The sequence below is a fragment of the Cydia fagiglandana genome, chromosome 1 (assembly GCF_963556715.1).
Source record: "Cydia fagiglandana chromosome 1, ilCydFagi1.1, whole genome shotgun sequence".
NCBI lineage: Eukaryota > Metazoa > Arthropoda > Insecta > Lepidoptera > Tortricidae > Cydia > Cydia fagiglandana.
The window spans coordinates 19,352,012-19,376,169 of record NC_085932.1 but is presented as its reverse complement, the minus strand read 5'-3'; the positions used below and the strand labels follow the sequence as shown (position 1 = coordinate 19,376,169).

The 24,158-nt window shown below is 34.4% G+C and overlaps 1 protein-coding gene and 1 long non-coding RNA gene across 2 annotated transcripts in view; one reads left to right on the top strand and one right to left on the bottom strand.

Moving 5' to 3' along the window:
- Nucleotides 1-830: 830 nt before the first annotated feature.
- Nucleotides 831-24,158, bottom strand: part of LOC134666183 (uncharacterized) — a 428,204-nt gene continuing 404,876 nt past the window's right edge. The window contains exon 2 of the long non-coding RNA XR_010098464.1: nucleotides 831-1,187. This is a non-coding gene — a long non-coding RNA (uncharacterized LOC134666183). The remainder of the gene's footprint in view (nucleotides 1,188-24,158) is intronic.
- On the top strand, nucleotides 7,343-11,091 carry LOC134666109 (MICOS complex subunit Mic10-like). Its single transcript, XM_063523263.1, has 3 exons — nucleotides 7,343-7,569; nucleotides 8,350-8,518; nucleotides 10,846-11,091. Exons 1-3 carry the CDS (start codon nucleotides 7,497-7,499, stop codon nucleotides 10,856-10,858), a joined length of 255 nt encoding a protein of 84 aa, XP_063379333.1. The 5' UTR covers nucleotides 7,343-7,496; the 3' UTR covers nucleotides 10,859-11,091.

The window sequence follows — 24,158 nt, the reverse complement described above, 5'->3', positions numbered from 1 at the left end:
CTAAATTTAGACATACTTTAACACTACGGGAAAGGTTTAATTGTTTATATGTGTAGAATCTCTTTGTATTTTGACAAGGCGGAAAGTAGATCACAAAATGGGTGGCATCGCCGGGCGGTTTTCAAACAGTTACTTTGGGCGCTCACGCCGAGCTTACATAATGATATTGTAAGACAATAGGGTTGGCCAGTGGAAGCTCTTAGCAGATGGCGCCATCATAGCTTGCCCTGTCAATCCCTAGAATTGTGTAAAATTTTTGTTTTTATTACAAGCTTTTATTTAGTTTCACCTGACCGTTGTCTGTCTGTCTGTGTGTAATCAAATCTTACAAGTTAAAGAGCGTAGCCGTGTTTACATGGGAAAGCGGCCCTTTCACCAAATGTTTACTGTATTTTTTTTAATAAGAGCCCTTATGACAAGTTAGAATTATTTCCTGCAAGTTGCAACTTCCTATCTTTGTTATTTTTTGAGATATGATTTTTTTAAATTTTTCATAAAAATGCTTATTTTTTCACATTGGCTAATGCAATTTACGCAAACTTTTGGTACAGTATTCTATATATAGAGACTTACAAATACTATAAATAATATTTAATATTACCAACAAAATTCTTGGATAAATGTTGGAAACAAAATTTAATATTATTTTTCTTGCTTTCTAGAAGGGCGACACCAACAGTTCTTTGTTAGGTGATTACTTATACACTGTGTTTTTATTGAATTCCGTTAACTTCGGGGTATGGTTAAGAACGTTTAAGTGAACTAATTGACATAGTTAATTTTCAAAAAAAAAATTTTTTTTTCCTTTTTTTTAAAGAAAAAATTAAGTTTAAAAAGTAATTAAATGTAGCCTATAGCGTTGTTGTAACACGGGCATTACATTTAACTCAACCAAACAATTGAAATCTGTGACATATCAATGTCATTTCGAACATCGATCGACCGAGATTGTACTTAAGTTTAGTAGCAAATGTATGAACTCATTCTTAACACTAACCAATATGTAAACCAGCCCTAAGGCAAGTGTACACGCTTGTAGAGACCTTATAGGAAAAAAATAAATTATTGATTATCTCCGAAATGGAGTTAATTAGAACATCGGTGTCTTTGATAAAGTTACTTAATTTAAGCTCAGGAATGCACCCTCGAAATTAACGGAAATCAAAAAAAACACGGTGTATAAAGGCCTGTAAATTATATTTTTTTCAAAATAATCCAGTTGGTACATCATACTAGAAAATGTAAAAATAAAGGATACGGTATCACCCGCAAACGAATTACACTATAATATGTAGGTAAATGACAGATAATTTAGTCGCAAAATCATGCAAGTGCAATGTCATCTCTTTTGCGACTTATTTATCTGTCATTCACCTATGATTGTGTAATTCGTTTGCGGGTGTGGGTATACCGTATCCTTTATTTTTACATTTTTTTGTATGATGTACCAAATGGATTCTTTTGAAAAAAATATATGTTACAGGCCTTTATATAAGCAATCACCTAACAAAGAACTGTTGATGTCGTCCTTCTAGAAAGCAAGAAAAAAAATATTGAATTTTTGTTTCCTACATTTATCCAAGAATTTTGTTGGTAATATTAAATATTATTTATAGTATTTGTAAGTCTCTATATATAGAATACTGTACCAAAAGTTTGCGTAAATTGCATTAGCCAATGTGAAAAAAAAGCATTTTTATGAAAAATTAAAAAAAAATCATATCTCAAAAAATAACAAAGCTAGGAAGTTGAAACTTACAGGAAATAATACTTGTCATAAGGGCTCTTATTAAAAAAATACAGTAAACATTAGGTGAAAGGGCCGCTTTTCCATGTAAACACGGCTACGCTCTTTGATCTACTTCCCGGTTTCCGATTGAGCTGAAATTTTGCATGCGTGTATAAATCGGACGACAATGCAATATTATGGTACCATCGAGCTGGTTTGATGATGGAGACAGGAGGTGACCATAGGAACTCTGTGATGAAACAACGTAACCTAATTGTGTTAGGAGTTTTTAGAATTGTCTCGATGAGTATTAGTTGTCTGTCGTAAGAAAAGTACAGTCAGCGATAAAAGCTTGTACCAAAAATGAAATTTTTGCCAAAAACTTATTTATTTTAATACCCTGGATGCAAGATGATACCCGCTTTAAGCCAAATCTCATAGAAAAAGGGGCAAGCTATGATGGCGCCATCTATGCAAACCGTTGATAGTTGCCAACCCCATTGAATATCTTATACCTTCAAGAAAGTTTAAATAATAGCCCTAACTAATACCTACATAAAAAACAATTCGTTTATTGCTTAATAGCTATTTTCCCGCCTCCCTTTACCCCGGATTCATATCATATATGTCATATATATCATATTGAATAAAAATTTGATGTTGAAATATTGATCTCTGACCGAAAGTTAAAATTTTATTAAATATAATATAATTTGATAGATTGTGTAGGTGTATTGAAATTGATAATCAGCTTTATTAACGTTCATAATTTAACGTCTACCTGCACTTACTTATTCACCATCATATATATATATATATACATATATATACATACAAGTAATCAATAATTCAAGAGCCAGTTGCCCGCCTGTCATCAGGTAATCCATCTCAGGGTTGTCAATTTTGCTTCGTTACCGAGAAACTGCTTTGATAAGACATGCAGATAGGATTATTGCGGTAGCACCCCTAACTCAACGCAATGTGCGCAAAGCTATTTGTCGTAACACAACGATATCGCTTTCGCAATCTTTCTCTTACGGACTTCAAGGCATTAAATTGTACATATTAACAAAATTGTTATTTACTATACAAGTGCGTAAAAGAGAAAATTCGAAACGAGTGGCGATACATTAAAACACGCCGAAGGGAGTGTTTTAAATCGACACGAGTTGCGAATTATCTATTCGCATGTGTATCGTACAACGTTTTACAGTACATATGGCCCTTTAAACTTTTGACATCGCACGAAAAGTGCTATTTTACGCACTAGTGCGGAAAAATAGGACCATATGTACTGTAAAAGACTATTTTCAGTAAAAACTGACATGTCATGAAAATCAATGACCAACGTATGTATATTTGATATTTGTAATATGTTAGGTAGTAATGTAGAATAAATAGGCAAAAATGTACGACGTATATTTAGAAATACTGTATTTTACTGGAGCTATCTACATGCGAAAAGGTTAATTAAGATATCTATCGATGCATCGACCAACAACGCCGACCGAAAGACTTGTTGATTTTTGCAAAAGGTGTTCTTTCTGTTTCGTTCAGTTTTTGGCCGCTTTCGGAGCGGTTGATCATAAGACGTACTATAGTTCGTTTTTTTTAGCATTAGAAAGAACTTGCAAGAAGGTAAGGGATCTTGACATGTCTTTTAATTGAAAAATTCTTTTTAAAAATCATAAACTATTACTTATGAAAGCAGAAGAATATAAATGATCGTATTAGATTAATAATTGTTACATATTTGCCGTAACTTATTTTTTAAATGTGTTTTTCTATTAAAAGACACATCAAGGTTGTTTACCTTATTTCTAATGCTAAAAAAAACGAACTATATACATATATCTACAACGCGATATTATGTTGCGAGTTCGGAATACGCATGCAGTTCTACCGCGATTAGCTTGCAGCTTGTTTGGCGGTAAGCCCTTTGTCTATTACCGGCTTAGACTGCATCGATTAGTGCGATTCGGTCTTAATTGGACGTGCGTTGGTTTGTCTAATGGACTTAGCTGAGGTTGAGGAAACGTGAAGTGACTATGATTATTACGATTAAAACGCTAATATACGGCTGTGTGACTAGAGTTAGACCAAGATATGACGGTCATTTATTGAGGATAAATTAATTCATATAGGTAACTTATTTACATACTAAATATGATAGGTATGCCTTGATTAATGTTTGACTATTTCATATGGACCTTTTTTTAGTCATAGGTATTAAGTACCTACTTAAAAAAATTTTTCAGTAACTTCTGACAATTAGTTTTACTTTTTCAAGGTAGGTCAAGTAAAAATTTATAGAGTTAGACCAAAAAATGTCTGCAGCGCTTTTTGATAGCACACGCAGTGCAAGTTTTATTTATAAGTCATAATTCATAGAAGTTTGACGTTTAAAATAACGCTTCCTTGCACTGTGTGTGCTATCAAAATCGTTGCAGACATTTCTTGGTCTAACTCTATAAATTTTTATTTGACCTACTTTGATAAAGTAAAATTAATTGTGAGAAGGTCCTGAGAAAAATGTTTAAGCAGGTACTCAATACCACTGACCAAAAAAGGTCCATATGAAATAGTCAAACATTCATCAAGGCAATATCATATTTATGTAAATAAGTTACCTATGAATTAATTTATCCTCATTAAATGACCGTCATTTTTATTATGTCCGCAAAAATTAAAATGCAAGCCACGATATGTGACCCTTTTAGGCGAAGTGTGGAATTTTTCATTTGCAATGAAATTAATATCGCTTATAAATTTTCGCACGTACGCAACGCATTTATTTCTATAGATATACTCACTTTATTACCACATATCCTAAACAATTTAATTTTAGAAGACAACTGAACGGAATGGTGATAAATGCCAAATTTAATACTAATTTAGTTATAATATAAATAGAATACACAATATATATGTTATCGTAAAAACCCGTTTTCAGTAAAAACGCGTTTTCCGTAAAAACGAGTTTTCCGTTGTTAAAACTAGTATTTTCTCTAGTCATTAGTGACATTTCTGATTTTAAAAATGTCACATTTGACACTGATAGATCTAATCCGGATCTAATTTTTAACCTGTTCGGTATTAAAATCAGAATATGCTGTATGTTAAGAAAAAATAGCACACTTAATAAGTTCACAATGTATACCTCGTTTTTTTTAGCATTAGAAATAAGGTAAACAATCTTGATGCGTCTTTTAATTGAAAAACACATCTTAATAATAAGTTACGGAAATATGTAACAATTATGAATCTAACACGACATTTATATTCTTCTGCTTTCATAAGTAATAGTTTTTGATTTATAAAACGAGTTTTTCAATTAAAAGACATGTCAAGATCGTTTACCTTCTTGCAAGTTCTTTCTAATGCTAAAAAAAACGAACTATAGATAAAACATAAACGCCTTTCCTAAACGTCCGATATGTTACAGCGGTGACTTTGCTAACCTAGGGTCACTTGCACCATCCCACTAACCCAAAGTTAAGCGGTTAAAACGTTAACCCATTGTCAAATTGCACTGGTAACCATGGTAACTCTAGGTTTAACCGGTTACCTCCGGGTTAGTGTCATGGTATAAGTGGCGCTTAGTCGTATGGTTTGATTGCACATGCAATTATTGTGTAAACTGTTATTGAATACGCTTTATGCAGTGGAGCCCCAAGCCCTGTTACCGCCAAAGGTCTTTGACAAATGTCTCAAATAAACACCCGGACAGAGATCAACGACGCTACATCTATTTTGACTCACAATAAAACGTGCAGGGGTGTGATTCCCCTACCCAAAATATTGTCATTTAGCATTATGCAAATGTTCAATATTCCCTTTGAAAGTATAATTTTACTAATTGTTAATTTTGCCTAAAGCTATTTACAATACTTCAACTTATATTAAGAAACAATTTTCCTGACAAACAGCTTGCTCGCTATAAAACAGAACTTTATGATCACTGTAGTAAATGTTACATTTGTATTCTAATATTAAGCAGGGTAAATTTGTATTTTAATTCTGAAGTAATAGCTTGATGTCATTAGAACTAAGTTATTCGTTTATAAGATTAGCCTTAAGGCTAAATTTGCGTTCAAGGGGTCTCTGAATGCATTAAGTTATGCGATTTTATGACTACTTAACCTGCCTGGAGCACACGAAGGTAATTCATTATCTCTGACTGACTTCAAAAAGTAAAGCATCTTACTTCGTCGGGCTATTTGTCAAATTATTCCTATATCCTGGTGCTGAGTTATCTTTGCATTTTACTGTAACTTTTTAAAATGCCACTGACGGAATTCCACGTGGTTGGTGCCGCAAAAATAGAAGTGTCATTAATACTTTTATGGTTTCTAAGATTCTGTACCTTATTAGTTATTACTAATAATTTGAGGAACCCGAAAATATAACGTCACAAAAAAATCATTGTAGCATGCGTGATGCGCCTATGTTAAAATTCAAAGCAAATCTTATATCAGCTGCCTTCTTTAGGCGTTTGAAATACTGCTTATTTTTAATATTATTCCCTGTTATGTATTATCTAATGAAAGTGTTTATTGGCAATAGATATTAGAAAGAAAAGAAAGAGAATACATTTATTTACGTCAAACCAAACCTGTTAAATAACTGGTGGTATATTTAATATACTACCTATTTTAAAAATGCAATCAGTATTTTATGCTGACTTCACAAATACATACATAATAAGGCAATGGGTATCATAATTTAGTATCATGGGTTTAGGTTATTATAATATTCCTCGTATAAGTGCTTTTATGTGTTTTACGTGTGAGTGAATTAGCGCATTTGCTGCGTATTATATGACAATCTCCCTAATGTGCTGGTTAGACTTGTTGCCTAATGTATCTGTAGCAACACAATTAGGTAAATCAACTATCAAATTAAATTAGCGTTAGGGTTCTTGCTAGCGAGAACAATTATTGAAAACGTAGAATTTCTTGTGAGTGAAAAAAGTTATTTACTTACCAATAATTTGTGTAAATATTTTCCTTCTTTTGACGAAGAAACTTCTTTTGAGTAATCATTTCGAATTTTATATAAAACTGCATTCAGATTTAGGAAGCATATGCATCGTGGAAATTTCACTGTTCGTTATTTTAGTAAAAATAGTATCAGGATTAGGTTTTTTTAAAGGAAGTAGTCAAATAGTCGGGGGTAGGTAGTCTTAATAGGTAGTGAAAAGTAGATTAAATAAAATATTAGGTATGTTTGTATGATACTCAGCAAACGAGGGTAAGCGGGTCTTTTTTACAAACGACAGATTTGCAAAACATCAGATACGGATCTTAAAAACATTTAATCAGCATCTCTAGTATGTGTGCAAGTTACCTTAGTTACTCTAATTGATATTATAATTGGGTATATTAATTGTATCTAGGGATTAGTTTCCGGCTGCGTGCATTTAGAAGCTTATTCTGCACATTTTAGTCGTAATAATAGTACTTAACATAGTCGTAATAATACTTATTCCCTATTATTTTCAACTTGAAGAATAATAAAAGTAATACAAACTTATTATAAAGGTGACAGCAATAAAAAAGGTCATGTCAACTTTTTATCACAATTGTCATCATTAAAAGTAAAAAGAAGACACAGTTGTCACTGTCTTAAGCGAAAAAAAATCAAAAATTATTTTGTTATGGGAAATTGTAGAGCTTATAATATTTTACTTGTAGAATTTTGATGAATGTAATAAAATGATGTGTATTCTGATGAGCCATATTGTACGGTTTTAAGTAAGAAAGATATGGTTACACCCGACAAAAGAACATTTGAAGAAAGATACGATTCGTGTTTCGTCGACCTAGGAGTAAAAACTAGTAAGTGCACATTCACTAAATATGCATTCAATCACAAGAATAACAACACCACAAAAAAGCATTTCAAATAAAATCAACATTAGAAAAGAGTTTATACTTACTTAACATGAAGGTAAGAAGGTATGTAGTGTGCAATAAAGAGTACCTGTTGTATTGTATTATTGTATTGTCATACTTAAATCAATACTGGTGTAGTATAAATTACACATTTTTTAATTTGTATTAGACAAATTAATAACATGTTATTAATTTGTCTAATAGACTTATTAAGGTTATAAAGGTTATAAAGGTCATACTACGCAAATAAATTATGTGCGGCAAACTGAAGGGTTTTTACTATTCAAGCCCGAAATCGCCAAAAATCTGCTCCTTCGAAAAATAGGTGTTTTAAATTTAGTATGGTCAGACCCCATAAAACCCTATGTTGGTAAACCCTTTTTTCCAAATTGCTAATTTTCTTAAAGGAAACATTTTGGAAAGTTTCATATTTATGTAAAGAGATTGAAACTTTCCTGTTGCGTTTCCAAAATGGAAGGTTTCATATTTTTTTGGAATTTCTAAAAACGTTTTTAACTATTACGGTTTTTTCGCATCTTGAACATCTGTACACTTGCACAGTCACTTGCAATAAATTTAATAAAATGTTATACAACGAAGGCCGAAAAAATATCTGAGCCATAAGAGCGTGTCACATATATTTGCGGCCTTCGAAGAGTAACATATTATTGCAGGTGACTGTACCTACAAACAGGTATCATAATATATAACATTACCTTTCAGTCGCCGGGCTTCTAATCGGCGGGATGCTGGGCAGCTTCTTTCTGCGCAGCGCTCGCAAATGGCCGCTTTTCATCGGTGGCGGCACCGGCGTCGGCGTGGCCTACGCCAACTGTGAGAAGAGCCTCAACGAGTACCTTCGCTCGTTGGAGCCGGATAACTGCTTGATCAAGTAAGTTACTAGCATTTTTAACAGTTTTATTTCCAACACCTACGAAGTTACTTCACGTTGAACCATATTATTGGCCCGATTTTAACCTTTTATTATTGTGCCTTTTATTATCCTTTTATTATCGTATTGGTAAATTCAGATAGATATTCCTCCGAAAAAATATACATAGTTATTTTTGTATAATATTTATAATTTTATAGGTGTTGTAGGATTGTAGGATACTTAATATATGAGAGATATCTAAAAAAAATATATTTATAAGTAATTATTTAACCACATTTAGCTCCCATATGACTCCCAATTTATTTATATGCATAATAAAAACCGACCAAGTGCGAGTCGAAATCGCGCACGACGGGTTCCGTAACATTACGTAAAAAACGGCTACACTAATAATTGCTACACATTTTAACAAAAAAAGCGAAACTAATTAGCAACCCTGGTGCACTTACAATCTTCAAAAACGCTGACATTGCCTTTCATAGCCTTATTACGTATTTACGGTCTCAATTCAATCGCATTGAAAGGAATTACCGACAGTCTGGCGACAATCGATCCTTTCTATCCAGACAAAGGCGACGCGGACTAATTACCATCATAAAACGCTAAAGGATAGTAAAAACGGTTTCGGTTGGTAAAAATATAGTAGCCACATTGTAGGGGTTGTAAATAATTTGGATATTGATGAAACTTTGTCCGGTTCACGTGAGAAGTTATAATGACGGTCAATTGTGTTAACGTTCTAGGGTTGTCAAAATGAAATCTGGAAACCTTTAAACGAGCAATTTTTGTATATTTATATATTTCGGGGATCCCGGAAACGGCTCTAACGAGTTCGATGAAATTTGCGGGGGCGAAAAATCAATCTAGCATCTATCGATCGATCTAGAAAACGCGCATTTTTGAGTTTTTATATGTTTTCCGAGCAAAGCTCTCTTTCCCAAATATTTTTGTTTTTTTTCTATATATTTAGGTACTTATAGTATATTTATTTAGGCACCTACCTGAAAGATGTAAGTATAGTAAATGTATGAATTTGACCAGTAGAAAACCTGTTCTTTGACGATTTACTACGTTGGAAACGTTGGCTGTAAATGGCTTTTATCAATTAAAAAAAGCCCAATGTAAATCAATATACATATATATCTCATAGCTTTATCAAAATAATTACATATGTTGTACAGTAGCAACCCTAGCTAGTCCAAAGCTTTCGATACGGTCAAACGGTGAAGACGTTATTCTTGCTATACCCTCGCCACAGGAGACTTCCCCTGCCATTTAGTTCTTTGTCCCCGAAAAGGTCACTCACTATACTTACTGTTGCTGTTGAATCTGAAGTTTTTGCCGTCACATTTGTATGGGCACCGCCCTGTTCTTTACTGTCCCGAATCACTTATTTTGCAAACGTACCGCCTCTGTAGTCTTTGCCACCCACCGTGCTTTCGTATACTCTATTTTCTCTCTTTAATGTTTCTTTTTCAATATATTTCTATTGGTTTAAAATCTAAATTGGCTTGTTGAAGGTATGGTTGCGTTTGTCGGTAAATCATCACTTGTTTTTTTTCATTTACAATATTTTCATTCGGACCAACGTTTCAATCGTTTGTGAGTCATGTCCGACTTTGAAGCCGCCTTTGCAGTTCTATGGCTTTTTAGAAATAAAAAAGTTTGTGTCAATTACATTTTCTGTTTTGTCGTCGGTCGGCCCTTTTGTTCTTTGGCTTTGGAAACGTATGTTTTGGATGGACAAGCGGACAATAGCTCCAGGGCTGCAATTCTTTATTGGATTTGTGTGTGTTTTTCAAAGGTTTCGTCGCGAATGATTGAATTTGTTTGTTTACAGGTTAGCAAAACACTGTTTTGGATTTAGGTACAGAATGAATTTAAATTGGTTTTTAGTTTGATTACTATAAGGCTCTAAATTGTTTTCTTTTTTTTAATTTATCTCAAAGGCACTTATAACATATGAGTGATGACCATAAATGAAATGTATGTAATAAGTAGTTTTGTTAATAATAATGAAAAACTTGAAAATCGGCTAGAAAAGTGCAGGAAAGGGATGAAGGATCCACTTGAAGAGATGCTACCTCTTCTATATTTTTTTATTACATATTTATATAATGTATGATGCAGCTCAAGTTTCATGCTTTCTTCCGGAAGAGATAATATTTTTGGAATGTGTTAGGAAAATTAGCCGCACGATAGGATAAGCTTTCTAAATACATCTGAATTACTTTGACAGCAAATGCAATGGGCTGTCTGCATGACAGTTTGAAACTACAATAATTATTTATACTCTTAAATTTTACTCTTTTGTTTGTTTTCAGAAAGCAGTCGTGATTCGGACCACAATATCCTCCTACTACGATGCAATGTATGTAGTTTTAATGCTTTTTTAAGTCAATAAGGTTTTTTTCACTTAAGTTTGTATTGACTTCTCGATATCTAACTCCAAATTAAATTATATTAGTCAAAAATGCCAGTTTTTCATATTTTTAATCACTTTTCTGTTTTGTATAATAAGTTTCACGCTTATAAGTAAAAAAGTTAAATAAAGCTCCTGACGCATTATGTGTTCAGTTTTTTAAGTTTTGTTCCCTTTTGAGGTACGTATCCCTAAAGAAACCAGCCAAGTGCGTGTCTGACCGCACATAAGGAGAATTATATATCTTCATACAATACAAAGAGAATATAAATGAACATGATATAAGCAACTTAGACTAAACTAGTTTTAATAGGACCTTTCATTGGGTGTATTGAGACTGAATCTACAGTTCAATAGAATATAAATGTCAGTACTCGGTATCAACCCCGTGCTTCAGCAGGTTAGTGATCAAATAACATAACATTACACACTTCCATATTTACTGTAAGTTTAACACCCCATGATGACACCGGGTCATTGTCCGCGGCGATTTCATCAGGTTCCGCAGCAGCTAACGCTATGGTGAGCCGGTGAGTCACTGTAATGAGTCATTGGCCTACAGGTGGCCTGGAGTCGCCGTTGGCCGTTTATTTTAAACTAGCTCACAACTTGGACTAAGTTCTTTAAGGAATTGAAAAGATTGTTAAGAAATAAGTAAGTAAACACTTTATTTTACGAAAAGAAAGAAATATTAGTTGCATCTGATAAAACATAAATGTGTAGTACAAATCAAATAAAGTTAATTAGAAATATTCGATTTACTCTCATGCATGACATAATAAAGTGATGTACAAAATCAATTAGATTCCTTATTACTGTCCTCTGCATACAAAATCTGCGTATAATAAACTTTACAAAAGTCGTAATAAATTTAAATACAGTAAGTACATATTTATTTGCTCTATACCACTCTTAGGCAAAAAAAGGATACGCGGGCCGTTAAAAGTTGCAGTTCGTGATGTAAAATAGGTCAAAGCACGTCCACTGTAAGAAATAAAACATTTAATAACATACCTATAGAAAAACAAAGGCAGTATAACCTTGGTTCGTGGAATAAAAGTCTTTATATCAAAGGATGAAGAGTTTGAAGAGTGCATCATTTGAGTGGTGTTATGTACGCAAACATTACTTTAAAGCCCTTTGTTGCAGTCCTGGACATTTTTATATCCTTTTGAAATTTTATGTGTAGGTAATTAATTAAATAGATACCTACCTCACTCCTAAGATATATTTAAAGCCAGGTTTTAATTATGAAACAAATGTCCCGAGACAAGCGCCGGTAGCGAAATGCTCAAATGCTTGATAATACCGGTGGACATTGCGCGACCTAGGTCAAAGTCGTCAGGTCAAGTACTTAGTTGGCAATTAAGTCAAGTGACTTTTCCAAACTTTTACTGATGGTCTACGGGGCTATCGCAACTTTGCCACACCCATAAGGCAAGAGGTAGTAAACGATATTCTATTTTTAATTTTCGCGATAGCCTCACGTTTCGTGTCGTTCCTTTCATACCTACATATCATGAGCGTATTTCATACGCAGATGTCCGTCATTATTCGCCAGACTCGTTGACCATAGCTAGATTCGCTAGTAACATACGTCATTTGATGTTTTTAGAGATTATTCAGCTAGAACGTGATTACTGATTGTGATTACACCACATCACTTCAATTTGTCTCCCACTGAATCCCTAGTATAATTATATGTTTTATGACACTTACCATATTATTATTTACATAGGTTTATAAGTACTGTAGTATTTAAATGGATATATACCAATTTAGTGCAAACTACTGCTACATATTACATTAGACAAAAAAAACAATTCCTCTTTAGTAAAACAATCGTATCGTACCAGACTAAGTAATGAAATCTTAGTAAGTACCCCTTAAAAAATTAAAAATATAGTAATAATATAAAATAAATAAAAAATAAAATATAAATATAGAGTAAAAATATATATGTGTGTTTGCCTAGATTACATTCCCCGAAGACCCTAATTCTTCACGATATTTGTAACTTTGATTAAAACGCGTTATTCAAGTAATAATCAATCAAAACGCGATCAAATTGCTTATTGCACCAATATGCATGCCACTTAGCTTAATGCGCCCGCCAATATTTGCCTCGGGTCCAACCAACAAGAAACATTTGGTCAAATGTGCCGTACTTGCAGAAGCACATGACAATAATTTAACACTACCAAAGAGAATAGATTGTATACACGGTGTAACATGAGTAAACCGAATAATTTTAACAGCGTATTCCTGATCATATTTAGAGACAAAAATGTCCTATAAACTTTTTTGAGATTCGCCTAGTTTCAGAGATATTATTAATTTAAAAAAAAACAAGTTTTTATTGTTACATAGTGTAAAATGCCTTTTTGATGGTGATGATGCTGCTATGGGACGTAGTCTAAATATCCTTATTGATAGATGTCAAAAAGTGACAAGTAACACTTTGCAAAAAGTAGGTTCTACGAAAAAAAAAAGGTAAAAATCAATTTTAAGTGACAAGTTTACCAGTTACATTTATTTTTTATGTACAAATACATACAAAAAATTGGAAAAACAAAACAAAAAAAAAATTTTTTTTGGCGGAATTGACCTAAACACATATTACATTTTTTACTTCTTTTGACCTCAGAAATGCGTGGTTAAAATTATTCGGTTTCCTTATGTTACACCGTGTAGAGATGGATTGTCAAAGTGAATTATGTAGCCACTGTAAATTTACTGCCATCTTTCGACAGAAGTTAGCACTGTTAGAGCGCCATTTGGCTTTGATCCTTATTCTTACACTGATATGTGTTAACTTATTAAATTTTAATATGAACGCCATCTACTCGGCTATAGGCCAAAGGTATGGTGCAATCTTCAGCTTCAGCGCCATAACCTTCAGCCTACTCATGAGTAGATGGCGTTAATATTAATATTTAACAAGTTAAATAATAATGATCAAAATCAAATGGCGTTCTAGCAATATTAATCTTCTGTTGAAAGATGGCAGTTAATGTACTATAGCTACATAATTTACCACGACAGTAACTCACTATTTCAAATTCTCTTTGACTCTACCAATATTTGTATCGAACGTTGGCATGAACTGATGAACCTTTTAGTCGGTGAAGCTATGGGCGTGGCAGAAATAGTAGACAATAAAATCTACCACGCTATTCTCGTATTAACATTATGGTTTGATTAAACCTTGAACATATTTTCTGGAAAATAGATAACTAATGGTAATACAGGGTGGCGCAAAAACATATTGCCACAGAATTTTTAGGAATATTATTTTTGCTTACAAGTCTATTACTTACCTACACCATGTCATTAAAAATAAAACTCCATTCATTTAAGTAAACCAAAACGTATTATCTTATCCTCTGTAGGTTTGATACATAAACGCAATGGGCTACCCTGACGTAAAAAATAGTCAATCTACACAAATACACATATAGATAGAAGTCGATTATTTCCTTAATACGGTGTCACCCTATTTCACAGACAGAAATTTCATAGAATGTCGTTTCTCAGAAATTCTTTCATATATTATTTGGTTCATATACTTTTAGTTCCAATATTATTGTTTCATAGACTATTTACTTGGTTGAAACATATTTCACAGAAATTCAGTTGAATGTATATTACTATCAAACTTTTTAAATTTAGAAACTTATCAAACAGTAGAGTTATGTTTCGTGTATTCTTGTTTCGTAGACACAGATTTCATAGATGGTTGTTTCATAGGAACTGTTTGATATAATATTTAGTTCGAGTATTTTCTTTCAAAATATTATTATTTCAGAACTTATGCACTTCATTTAGATTTATTGAGAAGAAACTCAATGCAAAGAATTGTAATATTAGAACTGCGAACCCCGCTGAAACAAACTGTTGCCAGAAAACTAGGTTAGGTTAGAACTGCGACCCCCGCAGAATCAAACTGTTGCCAGAAAAGTAGGTAAGGTTAGGTGAGAACTGCGACCCCCGCAGAATCAAACTGCTGCCAGAAAAGTAGGTTAGGTTAGGTTAGAACTGCGACCCCCGCAGAATCAAACTGTTGCCAGAAAAGTAGGTTAGGTTAGGTTAGAACTACGACCCCCACAGAAACAAACTGTTGCCAGAAAAGTAGGTTAGGTTAGGTTAGAACTGCGACCCCTGCGGAAACAAACTGTTGCCAGAAAAGTAGGTTAGGTTAGGTTAGAACTGCGACCCCCGCAGAAACAAACTGTTGCCAGAAAAGAAGGTTAGGTTAAGTTAGAACTGCGAGCCCCGCAGAAACAAACGGTTGCTAGAAAAGTAGGTTAGGTTAGAACTGCGACCCCCGCAGAAACAAACGGTTGCTAGAAAAGTAGGTTAGGTTAAGTTAGAACTGCGACCCCCGCAGAAACAAACGGTTGCTAGAAAAGTAGGTTAGGTTAGGTTAGAACTGCGACCCCTGCGGAAACAAACTGTTGCCAGAAAAGTAGGTTAGGTTAGAACTGCGACCCCCGCAGAAACAAACTGTTGCCAGAAAAGTAGGTTAGGTTAGGTTAGAACTGCGACCCCCGCAGAAACAAACTGTTGCCAGAAAAGTAGGTTAGGTTAGGTTAGAACTGCGATCCCCGCAGAAGCAAACTGTTGCCAGAAAATTAGGTTAGGTTAGGTTAGAACTGCGATCCCCGCAGAAACAAACCGTTGCCAGAAAAGTAGGTTAGGTTAGGTTAGAACTGCGATCCCCGCAGAAGCAAACTGTTGCCAGAAAAGTAGGTTAGGTTAGGTTAGAACTGCGATCCCCGCAGAAGCAAACTGTTGCCAGAAAAGTAGGTTAGGTTAGGTTACAAACATCTATGATTTATTTTTTGACAAAGTAAGTATTGAGTTACTGAGCCTTCTATGAAATGTAAATATTAAGTTTAATAAAATGTGAAACAAAATTCTATGAATATGCAGGCTTGGAAACAAGTTTTATATAAACTTAATATTATAAGGAATAATAATATATGACCTGAAATTTTATGACATGAATTTCGAAACATTAATTTTCTGAACTATAAAAAATCTACAAGTACAGCTTCTGCAATGTAAGTGCACTGGAAGTTGATCATTCTATGAAATGATAATATGAGAAACATTTTCTATGAAGCGCAATTCTACGAAAATGTAGTATATGAAACAACGTACAACCCCTTAATACACATGAAAAAATAAAAAAAAAAAAATAATAAAAAATGAATTAAGGGGGTGAACATGGCAATCAGCATGGCCGTCTTACGTCTGAATGTCAATAATTACTTTATACAATTAAGTAACTTAATATTTATAATTTATCATGCATTTTATCAAATTTTAATGTGTAAAGCACAAGTGAGTTTAGCCAACATACTTCGTAAATATGAAAATCCCTCCTAAATTTCCGGCGAAACATACAATGTTGCCGTCACTCAGTCCAATAAGTATTAAAAACTTTTACAGAGACGCGAAATTGCTTATTTAAACAGTAGCTGTCATGGCGGAGGGTAATGAAAATATTCCGCGTTTTATTACCTCCATATTAAATCTATGTTCAACAAAACATGGTCCGCCCATTCTACACCTACCAGGAATTTTGTGCATATAAAGAATTAAAATTGACGAAATAGTACACTTAATTACAATAATACTTATTTTAATATCTTTGGGAGCGATTAACTAAACCAAAAAATTGTTTTAGAAGACCCTTATTCGTTTTGAAAGACCTATTTTAAAGGTGAAGTGAAGTTAAATTCACATTATTAATATCAATATATTTATATGTATATCAGCGTTATACTTAAAATATTCAGAAAAAAATACGTTTTCTTAACCTTTTGGACGCCAATGACCTATATGTATATCCGCACCGCAGGTTCAACGCCAAAGACTGATTAATCGGTCACAGACCACAGATCAACATAAGCCTACGTGCACATGCATACAGTTCAATTTCAGTTTTGACGCTTCGGTGACGTGGCGTCCGCGTGATCGCTTTTGTGTTTGACACGGCGTCGAAAATAATCAATAAAAAATAGGGTTATCGATTTCGGGATTAATGCTTCGAGCTTAAGGCAAGTACTTACCGTCGAAAATATTAGTTTCTATATAAAACAATGTCTGCTTCTAACCGACACAATGGATTAACGGCAAGTCAACTTGTTATATTTTATTGGGGCGTAAAGCTGAATACAGCGTGATTCAGTTTGATTTAGGTCTAGCATGATCTGCGACTGCCATTTTTTTAATCATGTTATAATAAACTCATGGTCAAATTTAGAGGAACGCAAAAAGGTTTAGTTACTTACTGGATTACAGCACCTAAAGGAATTTCAAAATTAGTAATTAAACTTTTCTTTGCGTTCCTCTAAATATTGCATGAGTGTATTTGTTCAATAACCTATAGCACCAGTTAGCACCTACCTAGGCAACTAACCTAGGCAACTAATGATAAGTATGTTACGTCAGGTTTTGTTGTACTACAGTATGTATACAAATACATACTCCCACATAACATTTTTAAATCGATTGATAACTATTTGAATGAACCCTGACTGGTTTTACTTACCCATCCAGCGCTAATCATAATACTAAGTATAATGCTAAAAAAAACTATAAAGCGTTTGTGGCCTAGCGGTAAGAGCGTGCGACTTTCAATCCGGAGGTTGCGCGTTCAATCAAACCCAGCCGTAGCAATGACTTTTTCGGGACTTATGTACTTATGCGATTCGATGAAGGAAAACATCGGGAGGAAACCGGACTAATCCCAATAAGGCCTAGTTTACCCTCCGGGTTGAAAGGTCAGATGGCAGTCACTTTTATAAAAAACTAGTGCCTACATCAATTATCGGGATTAGTTATCAAGCGGCCCCATGCTCCCATGAGCCGTGGCAAAACGCGAGGAAGATGATGATGACTAAGTATAATGCTATAAAATTTTATGGATCGTACGAAAGAAACCCTTAATAATTTCAATATTTCGAAGTAAAGCCATGCTAGCCCTAAGAACTGCCTTAACTGAAGTTATGTGAGGCAGGTCAGGAGTCAGGAAGGTCCCTTTACGACGTTGTTGTGAAATGTTACTGATATTGAGAAGATCCCAACTCACAGATTGTTCACTTAAAAGTTCTCAACTTGTTTCCAAATTGGCAACTGGTCAATTGATAACATTGTAGTTTATTTGATCTATTATGGACTATAAAACGAGTGAAGAAAACAAGATTTAGCGCTTTTAGATAATATATGATGTCTCGACTTATTTTGTACCTAACAATTGTCTTACTTAATAGTGACGACTTTATTTTTATATTATAATTAAATATATTACGACGACCGGTCTGGCCTAGTGGGTAGTGACCCTGCCTGCGAAGCCGATGGTCCTGGGTTCGAATCCCAGTAAGGGCATTTATTTGTATGATGATACAGATATTTGTTCCTGAGTCATGGTTGTTTTCTATGTATTTAAGTATTTGTATATTATATATATCGTTGTCTGAGTACCCACAACACAAGCCTTCTTGAGCTTACTGTGGGACTTAGTCAATCTGTGTAAGAATGTCCTATAATATTTATTTATTTATTATTATTTATTATAAATAATTGTTTTTGATAAAATATTCAAATTAACACTATTTGTCTTTCGCCAGAATACGAGTAAACAAATAAAACAAAACTTAAATTTAGTCGTTCTTTACTCAAAGTTTGTACAGATTTCAACGATAGTGACAGATTTATTTGTTTACCGGCTAATATCAGATATACCGGGTGTGGCCTGTAACATGAGCAAATAATTAAAACATAGATTGTACTCCTCAAACGGTGACACTTTTATTCAACAACTTTAAAAAATTATGAAGTATTTAGACTTCCTATTTTTCATACAAAATAAATATTATCTTCAATGGACGCCATCGCCACGCTATATCATTGTGATTGAAGTTGCTTGTCAAGCCTTAAACATAACAAAATTCGCATTACATTGCGTCTTAGAATAAACTTTAAAGTATATTAAAAATCAAACCACAAGTTATTTTTAAAAGTTGCTGAACAAATGTTGGTCAATATGCGAAGTACAGCCTACAGTTTAATTTTTTGCTCGTATTACAGGCCACACCCGGTATATACCTAAATTAATTCTAGTTTTTGAGAACATTCCAATCGCTTCTTTTCGTTCAGAAACCAAAGCCAGTACTTATGTACCTACGGCCCTGTTCGAACTTTAAGATACGTACTTTAAACTATATAAAGAACTTTAAACGTAATATTTAACGTATCTTAAAATTCGAATCGGGCCGCTACAAGATTGAACATTTCACCCAACGAAAGTTCACTCCTTCGACACGCCGTGTTTTCATTGCTTTTAGTTAACCCAACCATCTAATTCACGCACAGAGAACCATACGACTAGCATTAAAGTGGCACATTGATATCCGACTGTGTCAGAGTAGCAGCTAATAAGTCCCACCACAAACCGCAACACAGTGTCAGGGCAGTGCTCCCAAAAATTGAATTAACAGTGACACGAATTTTGCAGATATAGAGGATTTAGAACAACCGCTATAATAATTACTAAATATATGAAATTCTGAGAGAGTGACACACATAAATAAAGAAAAGCTATAAACATCATAACAGAACACCGATACAGACTTATATAATCAGTAGCTTCTGCCTGCGGCTTCTTCTGCGTGGAATAATGATGACGATGCATAATGAAAACTATCCGTTGTCCTTCCCGAGCCTCAAGCTATCTCCATACCAAGCTATTTCATCTAAATCGGTTTAAGCATGAAAAGGTAACAGACGTCATAGTCAATTCTTACTTCTGGCAGTGTCCTGTACATCGCTACAAATAAATACTTTATGTATTTTGTTGCTGATCCTTCAAATAAGAATGCTTCAGTAAATTTCCTGTCTGAATAGGAAGCACAAGCAGTAAGTCTGTACAGTCAGCAGCAGAAGTTACTAAGCGGACGAGGTGTTCAATTTTACCTTGACGCGCTCTTATTCTCTTAACAATAAAGTCGCGTCAAGATCATTTTGAACACCTCGCCCGCTTAGCAACTATTGCTGCTGACTGTATTACCAGAAGATCCTTGTATCTTGTAACAACTGCCACTTTCACTATAAAATACCATTGCCTCCAATAGTCTTTTTTTATGTTTTGTCGTTTTTTAGAGCCCAGTAGTAGTAAATCAGTATTACGAATGTACCTTGGAGTGACTGACATTTTTATACAAAGACTGTTACCCCTGATAGTTGTATACTTTTTGCATTTCTTAGACGTTAACTGAGTAATGCTTCTTCCAGTGACTTTATACGCATTATGCCCTGTGCAATAAAGTGCATGCAGTGACCATAAAGTCAGTTTAACAGGTTCGACGCCCGGCGTTGACAAATAATACTACTCATTCACGGCGGATTTTATAACAGTACGACGGTAAAGTACTATGTAATTTTATAAATGCATAGCACAAGTTTTAATAAGTCGTGTTTGGCTGCAAACGTGTGGTCAGAAGCTCAACAGTTATGCAGGGTGGCTAAAAAATAAGTGCATTCCCGTTGCCAGGGAGATTTTGTGATTATACTGAGCAAATTTTACTATGGGACCAACCAACCCAAAAAAAATACCCTTCCATAGAAAATAGACCAGCGAAAATGTACCTATGAAACAGACGAATTTTTTTTCGCGATTTCGGGGTTGGTACCATAGTAAAAGTTGTTCAGTATAATCCCAAAACCTCGGTGGCAACGGAAATGCACTTATTTTTTAGCAACCATGTATATTGTATACCTACTTAAAGAAATGCTTAATTAGCATTAGTATATGTCCCGGTTTGATCCCGTTCAATAGTTTTAGAGCTTATCGCGAACATACATCCAAACAGGCAGACGCGGCGAGGTACTTTGTTTTATAAGGTGTTAGTGATAAATCAACTAATTTAGGCTGGTAAAGTTTTATGAATAAGGGGGTCAAAACTTGTCATTCTATCTTGGTATTGACTCTATTGGCTCTTGCTTACTATGTATGTAAGTTTCTATTTTGACCTATAGTTTCCATATACTCTCATTAACACCGTTAGTTCATTTAATGCAATTATTTATTCAGCGTGTAATTGACCAGTCATCTCGGATAGCAATCATCACTGGCAATTACGAGATGTCCGTAATTAATTTGTCTTGATACGCTTACAGTAATTAGTTTCCGGTTCTGCGGGAGACAATGAGATTGTTAACGTTACTAGTACTAATCATGCAAACTATAACTATATGTGACGTTCTACGGAAAAAGGTACCTTATGGCGGCTGGCGCTTACGTCGCATAGCGCCGCAATAATATTGGAGCGGCGTTAATAATAGCATAAGCGCCAACCGCCATAAGGTACCTTTACCCGTGGGACGTCACATATTATAGGTATGCTACTTTCCAGGAAAGTTGTCAAGCATTTATAACTAAAGTGTCATTCTATGGAACTTGCTAACTATGCATAGTCTAATAAAACATGGTCTTCTCTTCCCAGAGTGACACAAGCCTACGTCACAATAACATTGCCACTTTATATAGCGCTATCGCATATTATCATATGGCGCTGTCGCATTATGAAGTAGGCTTGTGTCAGTCACGTGACCACGAAAAGACGGGAAGAGAGTACCAGGTTGAAACTATGTAAACAAACCACCATATTGAAATTGTCTCTGAATGATGAATTTAGTTACTTTTGTTTACATAGTTAGCAAGCTCCATAGAATGACACTTTATACTCTGCCGGCCTAGCCAAGGTTACAATCGGTATCGCTTCGACAGCGAAAAGCATTATGTCTCTCCATCACTCTTCCGGATTAGTGTGACAGTGACAGTTGCGTTTCGATCGCTACGGAGCGTAAGCGATTGGCATCTTGGCTACGCGGCCTGTATCTTTAGGTATTTAAATAAAAGTAAATAAAATCTAGGGTAGATATTAGATACTGGCTTAAGGAGCCAATTGAGGGTAGATGAAAACATCACATGATCAAAATAATGTACGTTACAGTCAGGTCGTTCAGTGACTGATCCAGGCGGCTTTGTATTTGGTTGGTTAACCAATAAATGTTATTATTACCCGAAAATGTACAAATTGTATTTATCAAACTACACAACGGGACTTAATCGCGTATGGTCTTCTCCGAGACCACGGGGATAACGCCGTTCCTCGAAACGTCGGAGGTAAATCTTAAAACTTAAATATGCGATTAAGTCCCGTTGTGTAGTTTGATAATGTTTAATAATCGTGTAAGTTTAAATTGTATTTACTTTTATTTAAATACCTAAAGATACAGACTATAGCTATAATACTATAAAAGCTACATTTTATGCCGTACAGTCATAAATACTTTGAATTACACATAAGAATTCAGTCAACAAATCATCTTAAAGCGTAGCAATTTTCCTCATCCATTAAATATTTTTCTCCGTACTTTAATATCGAAGTAAACATACAATCGCAAATACCATTAGCGACCTTTTACACGGGAAATTTATGGGGACGTCTACACCATAGCACGTACGAATTTTTACTTTTAGCCACAGTGTATTCGAGAAAGTAAGTCAACTTACTAACATTTATAGAAAAAAAATATTTTAAATAAATTAGCAATAGCTATCAAATATAATAAATTAATAATTGACGACCGGTCTGGCCTAGTGGGTAGTGACACTGCCTATGAAGCCGATGGTCCCGGGTTCGAATCCTGATAAGGGCATTTATTTGTATGATGATACAGATATGTGTTCCTGAATCATGGTTGTTTTCTATGTATTTAAATATTTATATATATTAAGTACATATATCGTTGTCTGAATACCCACAACACAAGCTTTCTTGAGCTTACCGTAGGGCTTGGTCAATTTGTGTAAAAAATGTCCTATAATATTTATTTATAAAAAATATAATGTATTTACCACATAGAAAGCAACAGCTAGTCTATTTATGTAGTTATGTATGTATGTACAAACAGCAACACTCTTAACAGTCCATCGGTGGACCTTATGCCTTTTGTAATAAGGTTTACCGTTGGACATTTAACAGTATGGGCGAAGGTACAGTCATCAGCAATAGTATCTTACACAACTAGGGCCGCAAAAATATATGACGCGCTCTTATTGCGCTCCAAATAAGAACGTGTCACATATTTTTGCGGCCCTAGTTGTGTAAGATACTATTGCTGATGACTGTACTACGTATGTGGGAATGGTTGTGACGTTTGTTCCATCGTAGCGAACTAAATTTCTAAGTAGATTTTAGTGAATCAGGAATCAATCTATTTGATTTTATAACGTTGAATTTGAAATTAAACATTTTTTTTGTGATCAAGAGGCAACTTTAACTTTTTACGATTTCGCTTAGTCTGCTCTCGCAAATAAAGTCTAGTTTCGGAGTGATTTTTATTCATGGCATTTGCAATTGCATTTCAATATAAAACTGCAAATTTTCATTAGCCCCTCTTTAACAATAATTGTAATTTTTACCAGACTACGGCAAGGCAAAATGAGGGTTATGATTATATATCTGTCCACAGTTCACATACGTACTTTGTAAATGTCTCACAATACTCCGCAAAAATAGACTATGTCATCTAAATATTACCTCCGTTCTTGTCTCGGTCGTAAATAATATTCTTTTCAGCGAGCTTATTGCGAGCTTCCGTACATTCGGGGAAGAAACAAATAGGATGTATGTAAGAAAGCGCGGCAATAAAGAACTAGAATTTGTCGTTTGAGCATTGTCCAGTGCCATTGTCGGTGAAATTAGACTCCAGTCCATGACGACGTGTCTTTTCTTTGTTACGAATATAATTCTTGTTTTATACAACTCTGAAAACTACAATTTGTCAAGTTTGAAGACATTCATCTTGGTCACACTGCATCGTGTAAATAAAAATGACCAAGTTCGAGTCGCTATCACGCAGATGTGGTAGTGTAGGTACAGTCAAGGAATTTAAATTCCGACCCATTTCGTACTTTGTCACAGTGACAACCGTATGAGGTCTCTAGCGGCTTTCATATTGATTGTCACTGTGACAAAGTACGAAATGGGTCGGAATTTAAATTCCTTGACTGTACTATTTCGACATATATAATTGTATTGTTTTACTTTTAATTGTAATTTGTATCTACATAAATCATGAATCGGGCGAAACAGAATATATATACTTAAGTACAGTAAACAGAGAGTTAAGTAACCC

Coding starts and splice junctions, on each gene's coding strand:
- LOC134666109 (XM_063523263.1), top strand. CDS start 7,497: ATGGTTACACCCGACAAAAGAACATTTGAAGAAAGATACGATTCGTGT. Junction 7,570..8,349: donor CGACCTAGGAGTAAAAACTA/GTAAGTGCACAT, acceptor ATTACCTTTCAG/TCGCCGGGCTTCTAATCGGC.